This window comes from Mixophyes fleayi, chromosome 2 (assembly GCF_038048845.1).
Source record: "Mixophyes fleayi isolate aMixFle1 chromosome 2, aMixFle1.hap1, whole genome shotgun sequence".
Taxonomy (NCBI): Eukaryota; Metazoa; Chordata; class Amphibia; order Anura; family Limnodynastidae; genus Mixophyes; species Mixophyes fleayi.
This window is the reverse complement of record NC_134403.1, coordinates 15,790,818-15,815,141: the sequence shown is the minus strand read 5'-3', so window position 1 is coordinate 15,815,141 and position 24,324 is coordinate 15,790,818. Positions and strand designations below refer to the sequence as shown.

Below are 24,324 nucleotides of genomic sequence, written 5' to 3'. Positions count from 1 at the left end.
CAAAAAGGTCTGCAGCACAGTACATGACAAATACAGTAAGCAGTGATCCATTACATGATACATGAACAAAATACAACGACCAGACATACTGAATAAACAAATATACAGATAAACCATTAATGCAAATCAAATTACTTATGGGACAGTGAGGCAGAGTGATGGTAGTGACCAGAGTGAAGCAGGCCTGAGCTTAAGAAAGGAGGGCTAGGGAAGCAGCCTAGAGGTACAGAGGGGGGTGTAATAGTAGAGGGAGAACACAAGGAAAGAGGGCCCTGCTTCTGAGAGCTTACATCCTACAGGAAAAGGTGGAGACAAATAGGGAACTGAGGGTGAGAAGTATAAATATAATTCTGTAGGCCACGGGGATGTAGCGACTGGCATAGAGGGACAGCACAGAGCGTCGGGAGAGGAAGGTAAGGCTAATAGCAGCATTGAGGATAGACTTAAGAGGAGCAAAGTGAGTAAGGTAGTCCTGACAGAAGGAGGTTACCGTAATGGCGAGAGATTACGAGTGAGTGAATCTGTTGGGGCCCTCAAGGCTCTGTTTTTGGCCCTGTGCTTCTCTCTATTTAGACCTTTTCTCCCCATGAAATAATGCACGCCTTCAGCCTACACTACCATCACAACAGCCAAATCTACCTCTCCCCCTCTTTTTATCCCTTGTATCTAACTGCCTCTTTGTCATCTCCACATGGATGTCCTAAAGCTATATAAAACTTAGTTCATCTTCCCTCCTCACAATCAGCATTAATGTCATACGCTCACCAGCCCCCCAGGCCCGCTGTCTTGCGGTCAATGCTAGACTCCACCCTCGGCTTCACTCCACACATTCAGTCCCTTGTACTGTCATGTCCCTTCTTTCTCCTATGGAAAACATTTCTAGAATACGCCCTTTTCTTACTCAGGATGTTACCAAAACATTCCAACTTCCTAACTACCCTTCTCCTCACCCGTCTACACATGCTCCAATCTGTCCTAAATACCACGTCGAGATTGATCTTCCTCTCTCAACGTTGCACATCAGCTGGAACGCTCTGAAAACACCCCAATTCCTGTAACCTCCAGAATCAAATACAAACTACTCACCCTCGCCAAATACTCCCACTCATATCTATGACTTCACCAAAGGATACTCTTCCTGAAACCCTCTTAAAAGCGGTGTGGTGCAGGTCAGAGGCAGATGTGATTACTACCTCTCAGTTTAGACTCCAAGACTTCTCCCATGCTGCTTACCCTCCTATGGACCTCCCCACCCAGCGTGACCCCACTCTCTCCAAACCTCCATTCTCTCTTTCAAAATGCCCCTCTGCACCGGGGCCATGTCTCCAGCTCCTATAGTCTCAACTTTTCCCTCTCCATGTAGATTGTAGGCTCTCCCAGGGAGGGCCCTCTCTACCCTCTGTCTCATGTCTGCATCTTCTTTGTTAAGTTGCATTTTAGGATCCATCCTCTAGATTTTATAGGTTGTACAAATGCCTCCAGCAACATTACTCTATCTTTCCAGCTCCCTTCTATGTTTTACCTAAATCTTTATGCCAGCTATGTTGTCATTGCACTTGGATTGGCCACAAAGTAGAGAAACACTGAATAGCCTTATTCAATGACGACAAAAACTCATCTGCGTGGATGAAATAAAGGCAATGGTGAAAACCAAAGTAGTAATTATTCATACTCAGAATACCACATGCATGAAATGGAGACTGTTATCTGGCTTTTTCTGAGCATATAAAAGATCAAACATGCATGCACACCTGCAATTTTGACAAAATGCAAGAACCAATGAATTACAAGGAAGGTAGAAAATCCGTCATGACGAAAATACCAATGCTGATACTACATTCATCTTAATGGGACCTTTCTTCAAAGTAATATGTATTGCAGAGATTACATTCGCAGCACAATTAGACTGTCATAATCACTCTGCTTTAATGAGCTACACATTGGCTCATGGAATGCTGCTCGGACAAGTATTTGCCAGCCGTCAGATCCCCACATAAGTTATTGGTCTAATCTCTACCTGTGTAACATCACAGAAAGATTAAATAATCGAGGGTCTTGCAATAAATCTGAGCCAGTGAAATGGTTGCTGGTGTGCTAAGCTGTGAAAGATCTATGCTCCATAAATTGTTCTTTACATATCTGGAGACGCCTTTGCAAGTTGAAAAGATGTGTGTATCTTTATAGTAAAGCTGGGTGATTTATAAACTGGTCTGTATGGCAGACCCTCTCCAAGGGAGACCACTTTTATACACCCACAAAGAACTTGGCGTAGTGCGCTCAGTCACCTGTCTTTCAAGCAGTCTCCACTTAAAAGCGAACAATGGCTTGCACAAACGTAATTGTTCACAGCTGGAGTTCATTTTTGCATGAAACATGTGGCTTAAATACTTTATTTCTTCAAAAATCAGCAATTTACCAGTCTACCAGCAACTCATACTTAGTAACAAAAAATATTTGATTAATCAAGACAATGTAAAAGCACATGAACGTCAGCAGTCTTGCAAGCTTTGAAATATTAAAGATGATAGACGTGTCCTATTGTAAGCTCCGCCATTAGCAAAACAGGTTACCAAGCTAAGCTTTAGTAGATCTGGGTTTTATTTTTATATTGTTTTATTTTTTGGCAATGACTTAACCCCTTCACATGGGGGTATGCTCTGCATTTTAAATGTATACCCGTCACCTACTCACAGAGGAAGTAGACATTTTTAGGAAGAATCAATTTTTATCACAATAAAGCCTATGAAAACACTATGAATTAGTGACATCACTAGGCCATGAGGCCTAGTCACGAGTGGTGTGATAGGCTGAATACTAGTGCAGACTGAACATGGCTGTAATGTATATATTTCTACTTTGCTCAAGTAAATTTCCTGGAAAGACAGACATGTAGCTGGCTTTGAACACTTAATAGGGAAAATCTAAAGTGTTTTACACAATTTTCCTTGCAGCATACACTAATGCCGGTCTGTTACCAGCTAAGATGGAAGAGCTAAGAAAACAGTCCCCGCCTTACAAATCCTATCTCCCTGACCCCTGATAATCCCAGGACTGTTCAGTACATTTACACACATGTATTTGCACTACAGCAGCAAATTGTAACTCAGACACCTGTTAATTCTGGTAAGCTCTTGAAACCCTTTAAGGGTCTGATCATGGAGGAGGCAATGTTTTCACTACACAGACCTCTCAGAGTCTAAAATATCTACTATCTAATACCTAAAACATGAGCTAAGAAACCAATACTGCACAAAGAGTACACTTTCATAAAAAGGATATACAGGTAGAAAGGAATGAGGGGGTAGAACTAGGAGAATGAGAACACATCTCTCCTTTTACTCCGTATAGTAAACCATTGTTTAGTTATCAGATAACATTGCATAGAATATCTTAATAAAGTTCTAAATTGGTTAAGTGTTTTTCTTCACTATTTTTCTGGGCTACTTTTTTTTTTTTGGTTTGTTTTAAGGAGTTGACAGCTTAAGATCAGAACCCGTAACTAAACTTCCATTCAGCATCTTATAAGCAGAGGCTGCCATCTTTCTAATGCAGTTTATAAAACAAACCTCTGATAGTTAGAAGCAATACCACCTTATACTATACTGTTATTTTTGGAAAATGTCCCCATGCCCAGAATGTGTATAAATAGAAATAAGGGGACACAGGGCTAAATTTGCTCTTTTCAGTGACTAATTTATGATCGAATTTAACATATCCGAAAATGAATCTTCATACTGTCTTACAGAATACAGTCTTTGCATAGGCTTGGGTGTAACGAATTGTGATTATGTCATGCTTTTAAATTTCCCTCAGTATGACCTTTCACCCTCTGAGATATCAACCCTGTGTTATTAAGAGTCCACCAGCCCAGTGCTGGGAAATCACTGCTCTGTACAAACACTTATGTTTAATACCCTGGCTGGATGACTTTAACTCTGCTTTCCATGTTGTCATATAGACCCACTATTGCTTCCAACTGTGACACTCACAGTTCTTCCCAAAATAATATTAATATCTGAACTTGAGGAGGTGCCGAGTAAAAGGACTTGATATTAAACAAGTTTAAGCTAGTTTGTTTCTAAATTCGACATGCACGGCTAATGCGGTATGATTGGACATCACCATCCTGCAGCTCTATGGCAACACGGAGGAGAATGTCAGAAAAATGTTTAGCAAGACCCGGAATCTGAAATTACATGTTCTGTGATTACCCAGAAATACGAGCTCAAATGTTCTGGAACGCTGTCAAACATAAGTCTCATTGGCTCCCCCAGATATTTGTATTAAAGAAAGAAAGAAAAAAACCTCATATAAGAGCCAAGAAAAATATAATAGTTTTAATAAAAACAGGGGATTTTTTTTGAAGACAGACTCTATACATATCCAGCCATTTTCAGAATAATTAATCATTTTTAGTGAAAGGTTTTTCTCTTTTGATGAAATGCACATGCTTGATTATTCTCAAGGAGCAGACATTGCTAAATATTACAGATATATGTACATTTTATAGTCAGCTTTTTACTTGCTTACAGATTGCCCTTTTTACCCCGTTAAACTTTTTTCTTTTTTTTAAACAAAAAATAAAATATTTTTTTTTATAAAGAATATATTTTATAACATTTATGTTTTTATTTAAACACCACATGGCGACATCTGGGCTACACATTTTAAAATTACCCGATTTTTTTTGTTCATATTACAAGGAATTACCCAAACTTCATTTGGATGAGAATGTACAGGAATATAAGTGATTGACAGCTAACCAAATTAGTATATAAATGCTGCGCTGCACAGTTCTCACAGTCGGGTTTGTTTCACAACTGTAAAAGGTGTTTGCAGAACCTTTAGCACGGACGAGAACCCTATAAATCTAATACTTTTCCTATTTCCAGCTGCTTCTCTCCTTATTTTAATTTGACAAAGTGTTGGACTATGAAAACATCACCGAAATCCCAACATATTAAAGCCATTATCAAATCACTGAAACTTAGGCAATTTCCATAGTTTGGCAGACGCGCCTCAGTTTCGGTATTATTTTTTTTTGGGGGGGGGGGGTTAGAGGGTGAACTGGATATGTGAGAATAGCAAGCTGAAGTAGGTTTACAAGCAGACGGATTAAAGTGGCTGAAAAATTTCCAACGCTGAAATGAAGTTATGAGGTTTGGAGATAAGACATCATTAAAGGCTGGAAAGCTTTCAGCGATGAATTTAATTTGTGGAATATTTTAGTCGCTGCATATGAAACAGAGCTGCTATTCTGCCACAACGGTGAGCGAGTTTATCATGTGCAAACGCCTTGCTCATTTCTTGTTCTCCAATGGGTGCTCGTGAAATATCACATCTCCGGAAATATACAGAAAATATCACTTGCTGTGGGGGGGACCCCTTACCTCGCAAATGATGTGGGACATGTTTTAACTTAAAGTCTACAACATGTTGCACCAAATACAATACCCTTACTCTGTGTGTGTGCGTGTGTTTGGGGGGGGAGGCGGGGACGACAATAAAGAATAAAGCAAATACCTTGGTAGTCAAGTGGGGATCAGGGCAAATCTGCCACTACTGTAGTGGGTAGTGGGGTGCTGTTGAGCGAGATTTGCCCTATTTGTACAGAATAGTGGCAGCTACCCCCTGCACTTTAGCATCGCCCGGTATCCTATGTGCCGCGTCACCACAGGGGCTTTCTAACTGCGCCTCCTGGATTATTTAAAACATTTCACCAGTCTCAAACTTTGCTGTAGTGTTGGAGCTTTGTAGTACCACTAATGAACTAATAGCCTGGTTAACCTAAGCTCAGCTACAAGAGTGTTTACAGCAACCAATATCAAAAGTTACATCTAGGTGCTCTTTAGGAACCTGCGCACACAGCGATTACAAATCGCACATCTTCCCTGGCTCCTTATACAATACGTCTGACTCTTATATTTCACAGACTGCCTCCTAAATTCTATTTTATAACCACTTATATTACCAGTATAGTGAGCTCTGTCTTATCAACCAATGTTGTAACCATTGGCGGGGTGATAAAAGGAAGAGGTCAATAAACGTATTATTTTAATGAGCGAATGTTTACCAACCAGTAATAGGATAACAGATCTCATCTGGAGCTCAACTCTCTTGGCACAAGGAAATGACTATCTGAATGCACATTGCCAAAAACAATTTTAGTTGCAAAGCTTGAAATGTAACAATAAGACGTCTCGGATCACTAACTGGGATGAAAGGAATATTGGTGACATCTTGTGTCTGTCAGAATAAAACGTTTCCTACTTACTCTCTCTCCTTCTCTGTGAGTTTGTCATTGATGTTGTCTTTGATGGCAGACCTGGAGCCCTTGTGAAGAATGGGATACCGCAACGGTACTTGTAGGAAGAAGGAAATCATAGAGACCAAGTGGGCGGTGTAACCTAAAGCCACAGCCACACTGCCATCGTCCTTTGCTGCAGATAAACAAAGCAGGCATAAGACAAAATGCTGCAACACTTAATACATGCTGACGGGTGTTAATGTATAAACAAATTATATTAGCATATCAGCGTAAATATGACATGTCGCCCATCCCAGGAGTGGTGCCCATAAAGTGACTTTGGTCCCCTGTCTACCTAAATCCTCCCAATGTCTAACCTCCCCCATGACTGTCAGGCTGGGAGTTTTGTGGCACAGAGAACATAAAATGCCATGCGATGGGCACAAATAGCCAGCAAAAGTGCTGATGAAATTTTTAAATTACTGTAATGTGCAAAGCTATAGATAACTTGAGAACATATACATTGCTGTTCATGACTATTCCAAGATGTATTACAAGTTACACACTCATTGCATGGCAGAATACAGAACCACACCAGGAAGAAAACAGCAGAGTAATCACAAACGGTTATTAGTACCACATCTATAAAAACTGTGCCTGGGAAAGCACACACACAGCGATGACAAATGTCAGGGTCTGCTCATCTGGTGAAAAATGACTACATCTACAGAATTGTGCAACATATGGGCATCTGGTAGTGCTGTTTCGCAAAGTGGGTCATAAATCTGTCCCCTCTGCTTTTTACTTATGGAAGTTAGTCACAGCTGACGTCTTTATATGAAAAGCAACAAGAGGACACGTATGTTAAGCAGGAGGACTCGAAGATATAAAATTACCTTGAAAATCCTCAGAATTTGGTAATTTCACGCCACATATAAAATAATCCTTTTGGTCATGCTGTGAAGAAAGTAATGTGTTACGACAATATAAGAATCAACAAAAATGCTTGTATTATTTACAGTAAAAACTAAATAGGAGTGGCTATGTTAACCCTAGAGTGTAAGTTTAACACTCCCCATCCCCTTTATATTGTTTCTGAAAGAGACTTAACGGTTAATCATCATTATTTATATACCGCATGGGAATGGGAACAAACAGTAATAAAACAATACTGGGTAATACAGACAGAGGCAAGAGGGCCCTGCTCGCAAGCTTACACTCTATGGGACGATTGTGTAGAATACCATATCCTGCACTGATGAGCCACATTGAGAGAAACAGTCTAGAGGGGAATTCTGCCGCAGCACGGACTTGTGCTAACAACCCAGTGAGTAAAGTATTGGCTCAGAGGGCTGCCCTGTAAAGGACACGGTGTATGTATTTATATAATTTTAATAACTCGTTTGTTTTGGGAAGTGATGTTTCTACCCTACCAGAAAAAAAAGTAGCTCAAACGAAGATGTATGAAGTTACTCAAAAAATAATAATCTTTACTTTAGACAATACTGCTAACAGTTACAAATTAGCTGGTGTATGTATGGGCATATTACAAACTCAAATTCAATTTAAGGGTCAGTGTCACTAACAGGCAAAGTCCTGAACCTCCAGCGATATCACTGCTATAGTTTTAGCATTTCCTCCACTGACCGCTCATGTTCTCCAAAGTACGAATATCACTGAAGTTTCTGATGATTCATTACAAATACAGAAAAGTATCACTTTATATGGAAGGTGGAAGTGTACGGTGTACTTATTAGATTTTACCTGATGTTTGTGACTTGTACTACAGAAAACTTTAATGAGGGCAGTGTCAAATAGAAGGATGAATATTCACACTTTATGCTGCACGTGCATCCAGCAGTCTATGGGGGAGGAAAACACCCCACGACCTCCCCCCAGAAACATCCGTACTTGTAGGTGTTAGTTATTAAGAGGAAAATGACAGTGAATTATATGCTGTAAATAGAGTGCAGGTGTGGGCCCAACAGGATGCCGAGAAGTATACAAGTCAGCCGTCACTGGTTTACTGAATAACAAAGAACGACCAGATTAGTCTGCAGGGACACGTCAATTATTGTGGAAATAATTGTTACATATTAAGGAACCACTCGCGTGTAAACTTTCTGCTATTCCAAGGTGCCCAAAAATAAACAGAGTTTAGTATCATTCAGTGCAATGGGAATAGGACATCACCACCTGGTAGAGCAGAAGTATTGTACAGCAGCGAGAATGCGGACCTTCTACATAGCGTGGTTTTAAGCAACCAAACTTGCTTTCCTTTTAATACACTTTTTACTATGTCCATATTCTAGATCTCATTATGAAATAGTTTTAAAAGATGATGGTTTAAGCTAGTGATGGGGCAACAGGCAGCCCAATGGCCACATACAGTCCCCTTAGCCTTGACCTGCGACCCAATGGCCACATACAGCCCCCTTAGCCTTGACCTGCGACCCAATGGCCACATACAGCCCCCTTAGCCTTGACCTGCGACCCAATGGCCACATACAGCCCCCTTAGCCTTGACCTGCGACCCAATGGCCACATACAGCCCCCTTAGCCTTGACCTGCGACCCAATGGCCACATACAGCCCCCTTAGCCTTGACCTGCGACCCAATGGCCACATACAGCCCCCTTAGCCTTGACCTGCGACCCAATGGCCACATACAGCCCCCTTAGCCTTGACCTGCAACCCTCAGATCTTCCCTGCTTTATTCTCAGATGTTTGTAATAGCGTGTAACACTTGTGTGTAATGCCTGCTAATAGGTTATTACAGATAGGGGTCTCTTTCTCTGATTAAATGTATTATTTTAACTTATTACTCAGATAAAGGGTAATGTGTGGCCCTTTTCAAGGCGGGAGGACCACCATTGGGGCCCCTGAAGTGTATCAGATTGTCAATCACTGGTTTGAACCATGCTGATCATTACTCACCGCATCAACTGGGTAAATATAAGAAAGTTCAGACAGCAACTGCCTGCAGCGAATGGTCAACTGAGCGTTTGTCTTCAGGAACAGCTCCCTGACAAAAATAATAAGAGGTTAATGTAGCATTTCCCAGAAAGATACCATTTACTAGGTATAAGAGTGGGACATCATTTTCATTACCTCTTTGCTGCACACTCTTTTTTCAAGTCATTCAGAGAGTCGGTCTTTTTCTCTAACTTCTCCCGATGTCCGTTAAATTTATTACCTATAATGGGGGGGGGGAAGTTTTGGTAAATCGCGATATAGAGTGATCTTTTACAACAGTATTTTACAGAATGTTTCTGCTTTGTTCAACTCTGAGACCATCTTTTTTGCCTTTGCCTGTATCAGTTGCTGGCCATCCAGCTGTCTGTGCAGAAGTCGGTTGTTTTTATTGTTAGTCGTAATGGTCTTTTGATGGAACAGCCAAAAGAAAAATACAGAGGGGGCTTAGAAGAAAAAGTGTCAGATGTGTGTTCTCTTGAAAGCAAAGTTCACTTAAGTAAAAAAGATGTTTCAACATATGGCTTTTGATTCAAATATTCAGAGAAAAAATGCACTGCATTATCACGCTATGGGGAAATTTACAGGCCACGGTTTAATGAAAACAACCCAAACACATACACACTACAGAGTTCGTTGTAATGACTTCCAGCTCACACAACAGTGTTTTTGTCAGGAAAACCTGTCAATACATTTTGCATGGTTAATATTAACCACTAAACTGCTACGCAAAGGCTGTATTAGGTTTGTTTTATTTTCATAAGAGGTTTCAGTTTACCAACACATCCTAGTATATGGATTTGTACAAGCACACAAACGCTGAACTCTTAAGCATTAGGTGTACATATCATTTATAGTTTTCCTTCCTTGTGATTGATGTGCCGAGAGCTATACTGTGTAGAGGACTCTGCAATGCTATCAGTATACTCTCTTCTACAATCACTAGTAATAAACAGCCAGGTACAAGATATCGCAGCAGGCCAGGTGACTTGTAAAAGAGAAGAAAAACATTGCAACTTCCCTACACTGCTTTGTGAATGTTGTTTTAAGGCATGTGTTACCTGCAATATAAAGTAGGGACATTGTATCACAATAATAAGCACGATAAGGGGGAATACTTCAACTCGGTCTGTCGTTGGTCAAACACATGTATAGCCAATCCCAGTGTTAGATCTGAGGAAACCACACGATCACTCACGTCACCCTGACCTTACGCTATCCCTGGTAACATGTTTATATTTGATTATTTCTTCAATTCTTCAAAATACCAGGTGGCTGTAAAATGCTCACTGAAAGACTGCAGGCTATTTTGACTTAAATTAGCCTAACTTATATTGAGGATACAGGTCCTATGTAAATAAGTACAGAAACACCATGAATATGGTAATACCAGAATGATCTAAACCGTGGGACAGAACAAAATAAACCAAGCTAAGTGATTGAGAGACTATTTATATTGCCTGACGTGTAATAATTTTTATTTTTTTTTATATATAGAAAAGGCTGGAAAGTGGATAATTAAACTCAAAACCACTAAACTGCTAATTATAACTGATAATCTGAGCGTATACAATATACAGAGTGCATGAAAATATTGTGGAAGAAACAGGTCATTTCCTCACATTCTGTACGTAACAGTTTTTCCCTTTTCTTAAAGGAAACTGGTCAGAAAAATGCACCACAATCTCATGTGCACTGTTTGGATACTCCTAATACAGCACACTATACGGGGATCCCAAAGCACACTATACGGGGATCCCAAAGCACACTATACGGGGATCCCAAAGCACACTATACGGGGATCACAAAGCACTAGTTGTATTGTGTACAGTTCAAACCTTATGAATTTCATTACTGGGCACTTAAAAGGAGTCATGTGACAAGTGGGAGGAGCCTCTATTGAGTGCCAAAAAGGAACAGGGTACCCAGGGAACCAACACCTTGTGCTTGGGATTTACTCACGTTTAACGTTCAGTGCGTTGTGCTCCTTATGCAACAGCTCCATCTCCCGCCGCAAAGATTTCTTCTGCCTCTCCAGCTCGTCCTGGAGCACCAGTATTTTCAGGCGTAAACACTCGCCCTCTTTCTTCTGGGGAAAACCATTAAGACGACCCAGGTTTAGCCCACTAGACTTAGAATATTTTAACACCGTTTCACATGCTAGTTGAGATCATCATCCAGTTCTTTGGCGCTGACCCTTAGGCTTTAACCATGAACATCTTCTGATTTGCTAGGAGAGGTAAAAGTGACTGAGGAGCAGCTAAGGCTGTATCTCCAAATACAATGCTCCCTCTTTAGACTGCACCCTGTAAGCTTACCGTCAGATATCGCCATACAGGCGTCCTCTTTAATAGGCCAACTGTATCATCTTTTACAAACATCTATTAGTACAACTGTGCACTTAAATGGGTTCACTGCCCTGAACTAGACTTTGTTACCTGGATGCATGTAGGCACCTTGCTAAAAAAAAAAAAAGTAAAAAAAAAGAAAAAGATAAAGCTTTTATGGAGTGCAGAATATAGTTCTCACCAACTCGTTACTTGATGAAGACAAGCGCAATTTCTCTTCTATCTCTCTTCCAATTTTCTGAACAGTCACTTGGGTTTGCTTGATCGCGCACTGCGCCCGATGCAGCCTGTAAGAGGAGGATTCGTCACGGACATGAGAACTGTATGCTGTTATATGCGCTCTACCATCATCAGGGAACAAACACACGACAAATCATTGACCAGGCCAAAACATTTCTAGCACACACGATATTGAATTTAGATTTGCCTGAAGTGCATGTCAAAAATGCAAGTAGCGATGCACAGAAAGAACTGCTCCTTATTGTATAAAGAGTCATCAATGGCAGATTGTAAATACACAGGATATACCAATGGAAAAAAAAGAACTATACAATGACCTTTATCTCGGGTGTAAGGCATGTACTTATTGTGTCTATGCCATTCACTGATGGATAGGCCTTTAGAATATCATTTGTGAAGATAGAAAGCGGTAAGCAGACTTGTTTTCATGGACCAGTTACATACACAACAGTCAATGAGAAGGGAAAGAGACGACTTACAAAGTGAGAGAATCCCCCCCCTCCCCATTACTTATTGACAGTGTGAGACATCAATCTACCCTCCATACAGTTATAGGAGCAGCAGTGCCTGTAAGAGTGGTACATGCTGTTCTGTCTGGGATTAAATGATGAACTGTACGGCTGAAGAATGAAAATAGTAAAGATATAGAGATAGATATATCCCATTTGTGCACGTCAGTGGATTACATTACACTAGATCCAGTTAAATTTAAAGTTCTATTATACGAGCTGCGTTTGATCAGGTTTTTCTGCGGTGCTGTCTAGACAGAACATAATCACAACTTTCAGCTGTAAAGGCAACTTGCGTAATGACAATCCCATAAAAGGAAGCAATGACAGTGTGCAGTCTATGAAAATATATACCAAGATGAGAAGGATTCAAGCAATAATCTGTTGTCACACTTCCACTAAGGCCATAAACACAGCAGTTGATCTCAAGAGGCTCATATACGTATTTGCAATTTTTTCCAGGTGATTTCTAAAATAGAAAACATTTTTCAAGCCCTTAAAGGGACCAGTAAACCTAAAATACACATTGCATTATATCAAAGAGCTGCTCACATTGACAGAACTGGACATGAGTTACATTTGCCTTTACATTTCCTGTATAGCCAAGGTCAAGCTATTGTTCTGTTTTATCAGCCATTTTCTGCTAAAAGTGGACTGGCTGAAAGGAAGTCTGCTGTGCTTAGGAAAAATATCTCCCCCTTAATCACTATCTTCCATTCTAATAAGACCGGGGGGGGGGGGGGGTGGGGGTAAATTTATTTGTTTATGAAAAAATGTGGAGATGTTGCCTAGAGCCACCAATCAGATTCTACTTATTTATTTAGTACATTCTACAAAATGATAACTAGAATCTGATTGGTTGCTATAAGCGACATCTCCACTTTTTCAAACCCACAGCTTGATAAATTTACCCCCAGATTGGGGTTTACATAATTCAAGTGCATTAAACAGAAAACAAAATATTTAAAATAGCAAATAACACTTTTCTAAGATTCTGCAACTCCAGAAATTACCAAAAATGATGCTCTCACCCACATTATAGATGTACAAGCTGTGTACTTTGCTCACGGTTTACATAATGCTGATCGTGGGGATCTAAAGGTCTCAATGTTTATGACCAGCCGGAGCAGAGGCTTCTGGGCATGATGCGCAGACAGACATGGTAAGAGGAGGGGGGGATTTTTCCCACTCCTCCTGCATCCATCCAGGTTCCGATACACTGACTGAATCAGGGGTTCTCTACACATCTTTTTAACAATTTCATGTGAACTAAAAACTGCCCTAAAAGGCTGTGGCCAACTAGCACTGGAAACAAGGGACAAAATGACAGCAAAATACAGCACATGTCCTGCCTTTCCATCGCAGCTTCTTAATTAAATATTTCCTTTTTCACTACTACGTACCACAAAGACAAAATTCAAACTTACTGCTCAGTCAAAGGATGGTTAGATAGGAGTCAGGATAAAGCACTCAGTTATTACTGGTGCACTACTGGTATATACTAATGTCCACTAATGGCTTTTTTATTAGATTTTTACATGATCTGATGAAGGTCTCCAACACTTTTGCTAAATACAGCATAATGTTTAAAACAGTAAGAGGAAAAGTTACAAACGATTAAACCTGGATATTGGAATTGTACTCTGATATAGCCTTCAAATGCACCAAGTTGAAACATATGGCAACAACAGCTTCAGTCAACCGTATCAGATTGCAATGAACCATCAAGAGGCAACTTGCTATATAGAGGGGGATCTCCTCCGAGGGCCAGGGGGCTTAGCGTAAAGATCTCTGGGTATTAATAATGATTGCATCAGTGACAGGCATTCCAGTCAGGAAGGAACATAGCAAACGTCTAAGAAACTTGCCTCCGGCAGACATGCTTAACTGGTAGAGGAAACGGCTTCATTCGTGTAGACCCAACACATGGAAGTTCCTGTTCTGCCACATACGTGAGATGGACTGATGTTATTACAGGGATTCAAATGGAATTCCATACTTTGCACTTTACAGGAATAATTAAATATGCAGCAATGTGCGGCTGCCAGAAAAACCTCAACCATATTTTGTATACCTAACACAATCGGTAGGGGACCTTTCCTTTTACAGACACACCGAACAAACAGACTATTCCTGCTCTGGAAGAGACTACAAATGATACTGCTCTGCAGAGAGGAGCAGTAGAAACAAAGGCGAGGAATGACTTCCTTTATAATGTAACCATCGCTTAATACCAGCTCATTTCTTGGCAGAAAGATACAATAAAATGTATGACATTGTCAAAGCTTTTACTAGAAAAACAAGTTTAATAAATGCATTAAGCTGTTATTCTTAAAATAAAGGACAAAACTAAAGAGGGACCGATGTACACTGTATTGCCTGTGATTCACAGTTCCCCAGTTCCCCACTAGGGGCAGCAGCAGACTACATAAGGCCAGCACTGGACAACAGCATTCTTGTTACTACTGTATCAACTAGAGGAAATAAAGTTGCATGTTACAAAGTTCATATCTGAGCCCTTTCACACTTTAAACAATAAGCATTAGTGATAGCAGGTAAACTTTCCCACATGACTAATGCACATCTGACAACACAGGCTTTACAAAACGTCATTGCAAAAGAAGGATTTCAGCACAAAATAAAAAATTCACACATCGCACTAGATACGCACATAAATCCATGCACACGTTCTTCACATATCTTTAGAACCATTAACATGAGCTAAATTGCTGTGATTGACGAACATGTAAAAGAACTGACCAATCATAAATAGACCAGACAAATTGCCATGGGGTGGGTGTTTGTAGTAGAGAAATTAGATTGTAAGCTAGTCTGAATTTTATTGATTGTTTGACCTTGTATTTCTTCTGTTATGCCATCTGCAAAGTTACACAAAAAAAAATAATATTATCTATATTCCACTACTGTAGATCAACTTGTAGACCATGTTTAGCTGCCCTTTAATTGATGTTTACTTAGCTTCGTTTGCACATGCCCTGCTGGGTTTTTACAGAATACTTTTACACCTTGGCTTGTGTACTACAGCGTGTTTGGACATGAGGTAGAGCAGCTCTGCTCTGATTATTGCATAAAATAGTCACAGAGCAGCATTGCGACATATCCAAGGTTACAAAAACAAATGACTGGCTAAAGAGATATAAAACTTTTGAAGACAAACCCAGAATATAAAAGCACAAATACAATTCTACAGCAGATTTAATAAAAGTTGCAGGAAGATACCAATGAATCAAAAGCACACTGTAAATAATCCATTTTAACACCACTGACAATATGCACTGAAGAAGCAGCAGTTGTGTGTGTGGGGGGAACAAATGGCTAAAACTAGTTTATAGGACTTATTTTATTTCATAATTCATGGCAACAGGTCTTTAATATTTGAAGTGATGACTCAAAAATGAAACATTTGAGACAGTAGATATCCCATTTCAAATAACAGGCTCTCCCTGTAATCTTCGATTGTCTTTAAACATTTACAATGTAAATAACGTCCAAGAGAAAATGAGCCAGTAATAATGTTTCCAGTAATTGCTTACAAATTAGCGCATTAAGTGCTCTCTATTTATCTTTCAGAATCCCTTTGAAGGATGTGCAGAAAACGATAAAGCCAGCACTGCATTCCTAGACGAAGGCTTTCCATGCCGCCCTATTAAAGGTCTAAGTGTCTTGGAGAGGCAGGGATTCGCCTTGTCAAACGTATCAAGCGATAGTCTCAATGTAATGGAGAGCACCTCTGAGTGACAGATTCTACAGGCTGCTCTTATGAGGCACTTAAAACAAAAACACAAACAAAATAACACGGCTTGGATTATCCACGAATATAAACTCTCACTCACACAAAGGTCAAGAGACTTAAAGAACGTTTTAGTGCAGACTGATGCACCAATAGCAAGAAGGTGATGTCTGGAATAGAGCTCTGTATTCCTCTAGCGGTGTATTATCAGATAACACCAGTACAGATGCTGCGGCTGAATGGTAAACAGTGCGGCAGTGCCCCCTTGTGGAGACTTACATAAACACACCACAGATTATTATATCTTCACCTTTTGCCTTCTAGAGCGGTCACAAAACATTTCATTTTTGGTAGCAGTTGTTTCTTGGACACATGGCATTTGGGTTTAACCATGTACAATTGTGTGGCAGCTAATAATTTAATTTTTTATACAGTTAAACACAAATGATGCGCTATGCTATGTGCCACAAGAACCTCTAGTTCACACAAAGCTATGGAACAAACTACTAGTGAGGATTGCTGGGAACAGTAGTTCCACAATGCTTGGAGATCTACAAAACAGTTCCCTATGATTTTCTCCCACATTCTAAAGACATCTATTGTGTGTAAGGGAGTTACACACAATAGCTCCACTGGGCCAGGTCCCTGTACAAGTTCTGACTACAGCACTTCAGAATATTTTTCCCCTGTTTAGCTATTTAATACAACACACTATAGCTTCCTCATTACATTAGTCTAAACGTTTGCTGAAAGTTCCTTATGCTGGGTACATATACTAAGACTGCGGGGACATGGTACATGGGGCATGATCCTCCAAGATCAAAATGATTACATGAAAACCTGCAGACAGTTGCCTGCCATTATTCAAGGAGTGAGGACATTCAGGTGCATATACCATGGCAGACATGTGCTCCTGAGAAGCTCAACATAAAATGTAATTTTACAATGCAAGGCCCTAACCACCTTTAGCCCCTTTAAAAAAATTAAAATAAAGAATAAAAAGAATACATGTGTTTTCTCTCCTTGTTATAAATACATTAGGCAACAGATGCATTTCAACACTGCTCGAATTCCAAATCAGTAGGCAAAATGAAAATACAATTGCACCATCTGGTGGCAATGCACAGTACTGCTTGCCTTACAATTTTAGATGCACACATGGAAAAACAACAATCTCAAAAGCTTAAAGAGGTTGCTGAGTTCTGTTCTTCTGGAGGAGACTGATCAATTACTTCTCCATAGGATCTTGAGATCACATAATGCTCCTATGTACAACAAAGCCCTCTGTTACCACACAGTTAAAATAAATCAACATCTACAAAACCGTAGGGAGAAATAATATACGGCCCTTAGTCCTGCGCCTCTACCTGGCAGGGTAAATGAAGCACCTTCCTGCCAGCACATTATGCAAAACCATTGTCTGCAGACACCAGAGCTCTAGAAAGAAAAACACTAATAATTGTGCACACTGAGGCCATTCCTCTTTAACCTACCATTTTATCACCAGACCAATATTAAACTTTTGTCGACGTATCATTTTACAACATAATACATTCTTCCATGATTCTTCTCTTAGTTACTATAATGCAGATAGTATCAGAGGTTGCATTTACACCAACTTTATATCTGCAATGAATACTTTGCACAGGTCTCTGAATGAGAGAATTATGGCATTAGGCTCCCATTGCCTTGCTTAATGGTAGGGATCAGATTATTCTTGAGAAGATGTGCCATAACTATCTCAATGGCCTCCATAACAAGCACCCACCTCGCACTTTTTGTCAAATTTGGAGGACGGCCTGTTCACAGTTTTGCCATATTCTCTCCATTTGTTTCTAATCGTATTATGGACATAGCTCCAAGGGATGTTCTCTAAATTCTTATATCCCTCCCTTGATTGGCGTACTTAATCTCTACTCTGATTTGCTTTCGGTGCTCTTTGATGCTCATGAGGAAGCTTGTTTGTGGGACCTCTCCTAGACACAAGTATTCATAATGAAACTAATTGGACACAGGTGGATTCCAATCCATTATATGAGACAACTGACTTCATAAGGGTTTACTTAAGTGAATTTTAGCAAAAGGGTGAATAATTATATAACCAATTAGTGCCTATTTTTTATGTGCAACTAACAAGTCTTAGAATTGATTTTTATGCGGTAACACTTTCCAAGTAATACAAAATATACATTTTTTTTCTTTAGTACTTCTATTTTATTTGTCTTTTTTAAAACTTGCATAGACCCTGAAGAGAGTGAGGAAATAGTCTACGTAGACTAAGAATACTGGTGTTATCTGGAGCTAGAAGCACCTGGCATTGTGGCAGTGGTTAGCACTCACTCCTGCGCACAGTGTTAACTTTAAATGTTACAAGCTGACAAAGTTGACGCATGTGGCAGCCACCAGCAGCCGCCCTAGACGTACGGCAGAGAAGAGAGACAGTTTATTTGCAGGAAAATAGAAACAAGTTTACAGCACATGGAGGAACGTATAACACATGTAAATTTGTTTTAAATAGAGCAACGTCTCACAATGTTGCGTCGATTAAAAAGTAAAATAATCTATCTGGTGAACGGAGGTAGGGACGCCGCTTTAGATAAGGACGGTAGTACAAGTACAAAGCCCCACACTGCCGGCTACACTATAAAAGATCTGCTAACAGAATCATCTACTCTGACTGGCCAGGCGCAATTATATATTGACAATGGAGAGAAAAGTAGAACACAAATCTTTTAGTTGCAATACCTGTCAAGTAAAAAGACCGTTTTGAGGTGAGGGGGGAAACAGAGGTTAAATCCTCAATGAAGGACACACAACCAATTGTTTTCTTTACAACATAAGCTCTAGTACTGGCTATTGCTGCAGAATAGGAACTTACATTATTCATAATGTAAGAGTAATCATTCTACCGATCATGACCAGATCATACCTCAGCAGCGAGAAGACGCCGTAGGAGTTCCGGACAGCGGTTTGCTCTACTTGCAGATGGCTGTTCCTACGCGACTCTGTATTACTCTGGAGAAAACACATGGTCACAAAGCAGACTATTAGCAAAAGGAAACTACAAATCGTCAGAACACACAAAGGATTCACAAGGAACATTAAAGATAAATGTATAAACTATGTAGCAAGCTGAAGATCTGATGTTGATAAGCTCAGCAATGTAAGCATCTTACATTGTTTCCATCTGCTTCACTTTAAGCCTCCATAATAAGGCTGGCAGGACTGCCGATGCCTCCAATTGGGCAATAAACACATGCTGAGTATTTAGAGGGGACCTTTCACCAGTCTGTGGACCGGACCAGTGTCAGGTCATCAGAGGCACATCAAGCAGTGTCTGGCATCAATGTCGTCACTGGGTACTAGTGCATGATTAGGCTGCACACTCATGGACATTGCTTTAGCTCCCATATGGCTGCTCCACTCTATGTATGTTATGGTTACGCTTCAAAAAGATCAATCACCTGCCTCACATATCACCAAGGTTATATTTTGTATTATGGAGTTATGTTTCACCAATTATTTTTTTTTTCTAATACACAAATGCAACTGGATTGGAGGTATTACAAAATACCTTTGTTTAATCCATTCAACAGTTAAGCTTTGCTTACTAGAAACGTTAAGACAACAATATAATGTAGTTTAAGGATTTCTAAAAATATATTTAAAAAAACACTCACACCACCTTTACATCCAACGGAATAACTTTTTTCCTCATTTAATTTTTACGCCTACGTTTCCTGAGAACATGGGGCTATATGGACAAGAGTTTAGAACAAAGTATCAGTTTGGATATATTTCATACTGCACCTATTTTACGTTTACTATGCACAGGAAGTATACTTTTATGACAAAACACATTGTCGTATTACTTTAAGGGTGAACAGGCACCTACACAGTGGAAGCATCCATTCTGTGGGCAGGATCAGTGACATCACTGGGCCATAGAGTAATATTCACCAGGCCTGGATTAGTGTCATGAGGTGCTGGCTTCTAGTGAGTTGATTGACTAGAGTCAATTTTAGTTCCGCTCTAAGATTGTCTGCCCACAGCATTAAGGTTACCGGTCCACTGAGGTTTGATAGATCTTGTTACATTATACACTTACTTCCTGTTACCAATAAGATGTAGATAAGAGCAACAAGATTGCGCAGTGAAATGGTCAGGTCCACAATGAGCCAATCCATCTAACTAAAAATAGGACAAATATATAGTAAAATGAACTTCATGCACGGTCCCTACACTTACCTTACTTTCAAATGAGGCACCATAATATCCATCATTCAGACCAAAGATGATTTCATTTGGGTTACAGGCATGAATCTGAGGAGGAAAGGAGAAGTGACTTTCAGCACAGATAATTATGGAAGCAACAGATTTCCAATGAGTTAATACAGCAAGAAGGGGCACATTGAATTATATTCTGTAATACAGACTAACAACATAAGAGATGCATAATTAGGAGTTTGTTGTAGATGTAACAACCCTAATTATGTTTACTTCTGCAATGACAGCTTTCTGGGGCAGGGACTTTACACGATAAACAAATTTCCTTCTTCTGACCAGTGATGCTATAAACGGCACGAATAACAAAAATGCCATTTAGTAGTAGTAGTTCTAAATGCCACTACTAGGCTGCAGAGAGGACACCAGACCTGCATACATCTATATTGAGAATTCTATTACTGCAATTAAGACAAGACTCACTTACTGGAAGACAAAGAATGAACTGGGTCATTGTGATACTGCTGCTACCACACAATGACATGATTTATTATTTAAACACTTTCCAGTGTTCCACAGCTTAAGTTCCTAAACCTTCTATTGTCACTGGGTTAGAAACAAAGATAAATATAGAACATCAAACATATACATAGCAGGAACCTATAGAGCCAAATATAAGTGATTGGTGGAATTTTATCATATTTACATGCTACAAGACAACAGCATGTAATGTCTAAGGAGAACTACTCATTATAAAGGTGCATATTTGTGTCACAAAGGAGCAGCTGAAAGCAGCATTCAAATCGATAGGACTCGCTCCCATACTGAAACATAATGGAGAAGACTCTTCCTGTCACACAAGAGCTCTTTATTTAAGAAAACACTGCATAACAAAATGGTTTCTTTTTATTCTTTAGAAATATACTTGGCCATGGCAATCAATTTAATACATATATTTAACAAGAATTTATGTTTCGTGTTTAGATATTGTTGCCAGTGGTGACGAAGACACCACTGGTAATGATTGCAACCTTTTAGTTATATGAATAGCCTCCCCCCCCCCCCCCCCCCACAGGAACCCACTGTACCAGAAACACAGCAATCCTCTCTCAACATCATATACAATATATTGTGCTTTTCCTTACCTGTGGGCCCAAATATTTAAGCCCATCAAGATTCACCTTCCACTCAATTAGCAGCCGATAAACATCGTTTTTGCCACCCCATATCCTGACCACGAAGCACGACACCGATGTGTCCAGTCTATCAGGCATTAACCCGAAGTCCAGACTTCTCCACGTGGGATTCTGCAGTGTAAAACATGTCACAATTACAGTTTGTACACAGAAGCACACAGAATAAATAGAAGGCTGTTATGCCACCAGTACGCAATACCATGACAAAATTGCAGTATAAACTGAACCTTAACCCACAAAATTAAGACCAGTATTTGAAAATTCTGAAAGTGTCATTATATGAAAGAAAAATGATTACTTCACACAGACTGACAGTTATGTTGTATTAGCATGTGATGAGAGTGAGATACTATAAGGATATTGTTCAATGTGAGCAGTACTGAACCAGATGAGCGGATTGTTTATTTTCTACTATTTAAAGCATTGCACGAAACACAGGGGAAAGTAGTAAAAATCTGCATGTTGCAGTACACGTGGCTGCTGTTTATCTAAGTCAGGTAAAAGTCAAGTGTGGTAAAAAGTAAGCACAATATGGCAGCGTGCAACAGAATTGTCCTAGTAAACAAACAGAGTTTGGAAAGTGTGTCATCTTTCGCTACAACACGTTATTAGAAAATGGCTATTAAGCTCATCTCCATCCTGGACTTTATTTTCCTTTTACTGATTTATTTTTTAAATATCAATAGAAAAAAGCTGCCAGCAGAAAGCCATCATGGACCATCATGATAGGGTGCCCTTAGTGTTGCTATATTTAGACCAGCAGAGCAACTGTACTCATACAACTCCTTTAAATTGTGTTTTGGTGAGGTGATGCAAGAGAAAACAGCGATCTGGGGGAGAGGGATGAGACTGCTACAGAACTGTACATCACCCTGACAGGTTTAACTGTTCACATAGAAATGGGTGCGCTTTATCCAGCCACAGCATAGTGAATTGTGTGAGAAGTCAGTAATAGAAAAGATATTGAGCTTACCAAAGAGTCCTTCACCACCTCACTCTTATAAAATTCTGTAAGAAACAAAATATATTGTCAAATTATCATCACTTCATTACATTCCTCGTGGCCACCATTGGACACAAAGGTAATGGTTTAAATACAGGACAGGATTTCATAAATGACGCATATGAAAGAAGCTTCCAAGAACAAGCAAAACCTAAACTTATAATAATTTACAAGTTAGAAAGTTACAAATATGCATTTATTCAGTCAAACAGGCTAAACCACAGGACTGTCAGTGACTCCAACTGAAATCAGATCCTGGATTCGTAACCTATTCCTAGACGGAGAAAGCAGATTTGACGTAACAGACACTTTATTTGAAGGAGAGCCGTCCATCCAGTATGAATCTGAATGAGTTCTGCCTCCATCATGACCTAGTGATCAGTACCCAGTGTATTTAGGCTCATGTAATCTCATATTTACATTTAATCCAACAGATTGTCTATCCCAAGAATGTTTAAATTGCTCTACTGTATTAGCCTCTACCACCTCTGATGGGAGAGGATTCCACTTACCCACTACCTTTGCTGTGAAGCAATATTTCCTCATATTTCCTCTAAACCTACTTCCCCCCAGTGTCAGTACATGTCCTCGTGTTCTAATACTTCTCTTCCTTTAAAGAATGTTTCCCTCCTGCACCTTGTTATAACCCTTTATATATATGAAAGTTTCTATCATGTTCCCCATTTCCCTTCTCTGCTCCAAACTATACATATTAAGATATCTTAGTCAGTTTTGTGCTGTAGGCCATGCACCATTTTAGTTGCCCTTCTTTGTACAGTCTAATGTATTTATATCATTCTGGAGATATGGCCTCCGGAACTTAACACAGTATTCTAGATGAGGCCGTACCAATGTCCTATACAGTGGTATTATTACTTCTTACTTTCTGTTACTGATTCCTCTCCCTATACAACCAAGCATCTGACTTGCCTTCCTCATTGCTTTGTTACATTGATTACCTGCCTTTAATTCATCTGAAATAGTGACTCCTAGATCCCTTTCCTCCTCAGTAGTTTTCATTATAGTGCTATTAATACTATATTTAGCCTTTGGGTCTTTGAGACCCAAGTGCTTGATTTTGCATTAAACTGTAGTTGTCACTCTTGACCATTCCTCTAGTCTATCTAGAACATCATTCATTTGTTTAACTCGTTCCTGGTGTGTCTACCCTGTCGCATATCTTTATGTCGTCTGCAAAAATGTATACTTTCCCTTCAATAACATAGGCAATGTCACCAATAAAGATGTTAAAAAGCACCTGTCCAAGTACAGATCAATGGGGCACTCCACTGGTAACCTTTCCCTCCTGTGAATGACCTCCATTTACTATAACTATTTTCTATCCTGCAACCAAGATCTTATTCATTCAACCATCTCAGAATTCAATCCCAAGTTTTCGAGGTTATTTAACAGTCTGCGATGCGGGACAGTGTCAAAATCCTTACTAAAGCCTAAATAAGCTACATCTTTGCTCCTCTTGATCTATTGCTTTAGTCACCAACTCAAAAAGTAATTAAGATTGTTTGGCATGATCTCCTCCCAGTAAATCCATGCTGTAAATTATCTCAAATCCTGTAAATTACTGGATTTGCGATATTCTACAACTCTTTCTTTTAAAAGTGTTTCCATCAATTTCCCCAATACTGATATAAGGCTCATTGGTCGGTAGCTCCTTGACTCTTCCTTGCTTCCACTTTTGAGCAGTGGGATTACATTTGCGCTTTTCCAGGTCTCTGGAATTACTCCTGTAGCTAGTGACTGGTTGAATAATTCTGTTAAAGGTGTTACCAGCCCCCTTTTTAGCATCCTCGGATGTATTTCATCTGGCCCCAGT

General features: G+C 39.7%; 1 protein-coding gene across 1 annotated transcript in view; it reads right to left on the bottom strand.

The window, feature by feature from the left end:
- UVRAG (UV radiation resistance associated) overlaps positions 1-24,324 on the bottom strand; it is a 52,196-nt gene that overhangs the window by 15,501 nt on the left and 12,371 nt on the right. The window contains exons 3-12 of the mRNA XM_075198560.1: positions 22,461-22,495; positions 21,437-21,598; positions 20,316-20,390; positions 18,997-19,082; positions 11,749-11,854; positions 11,182-11,308; positions 9,358-9,442; positions 9,184-9,271; positions 7,144-7,204; positions 6,275-6,440 (exon numbers count right to left, since the gene is read on the bottom strand). Coding sequence (XP_075054661.1) covers positions 6,275-6,440; positions 7,144-7,204; positions 9,184-9,271; positions 9,358-9,442; positions 11,182-11,308; positions 11,749-11,854; positions 18,997-19,082; positions 20,316-20,390; positions 21,437-21,598; positions 22,461-22,495 — 991 coding nt within the window. The remainder of the gene's footprint in view (positions 1-6,274; positions 6,441-7,143; positions 7,205-9,183; positions 9,272-9,357; positions 9,443-11,181; positions 11,309-11,748; positions 11,855-18,996; positions 19,083-20,315; positions 20,391-21,436; positions 21,599-22,460; positions 22,496-24,324) is intronic.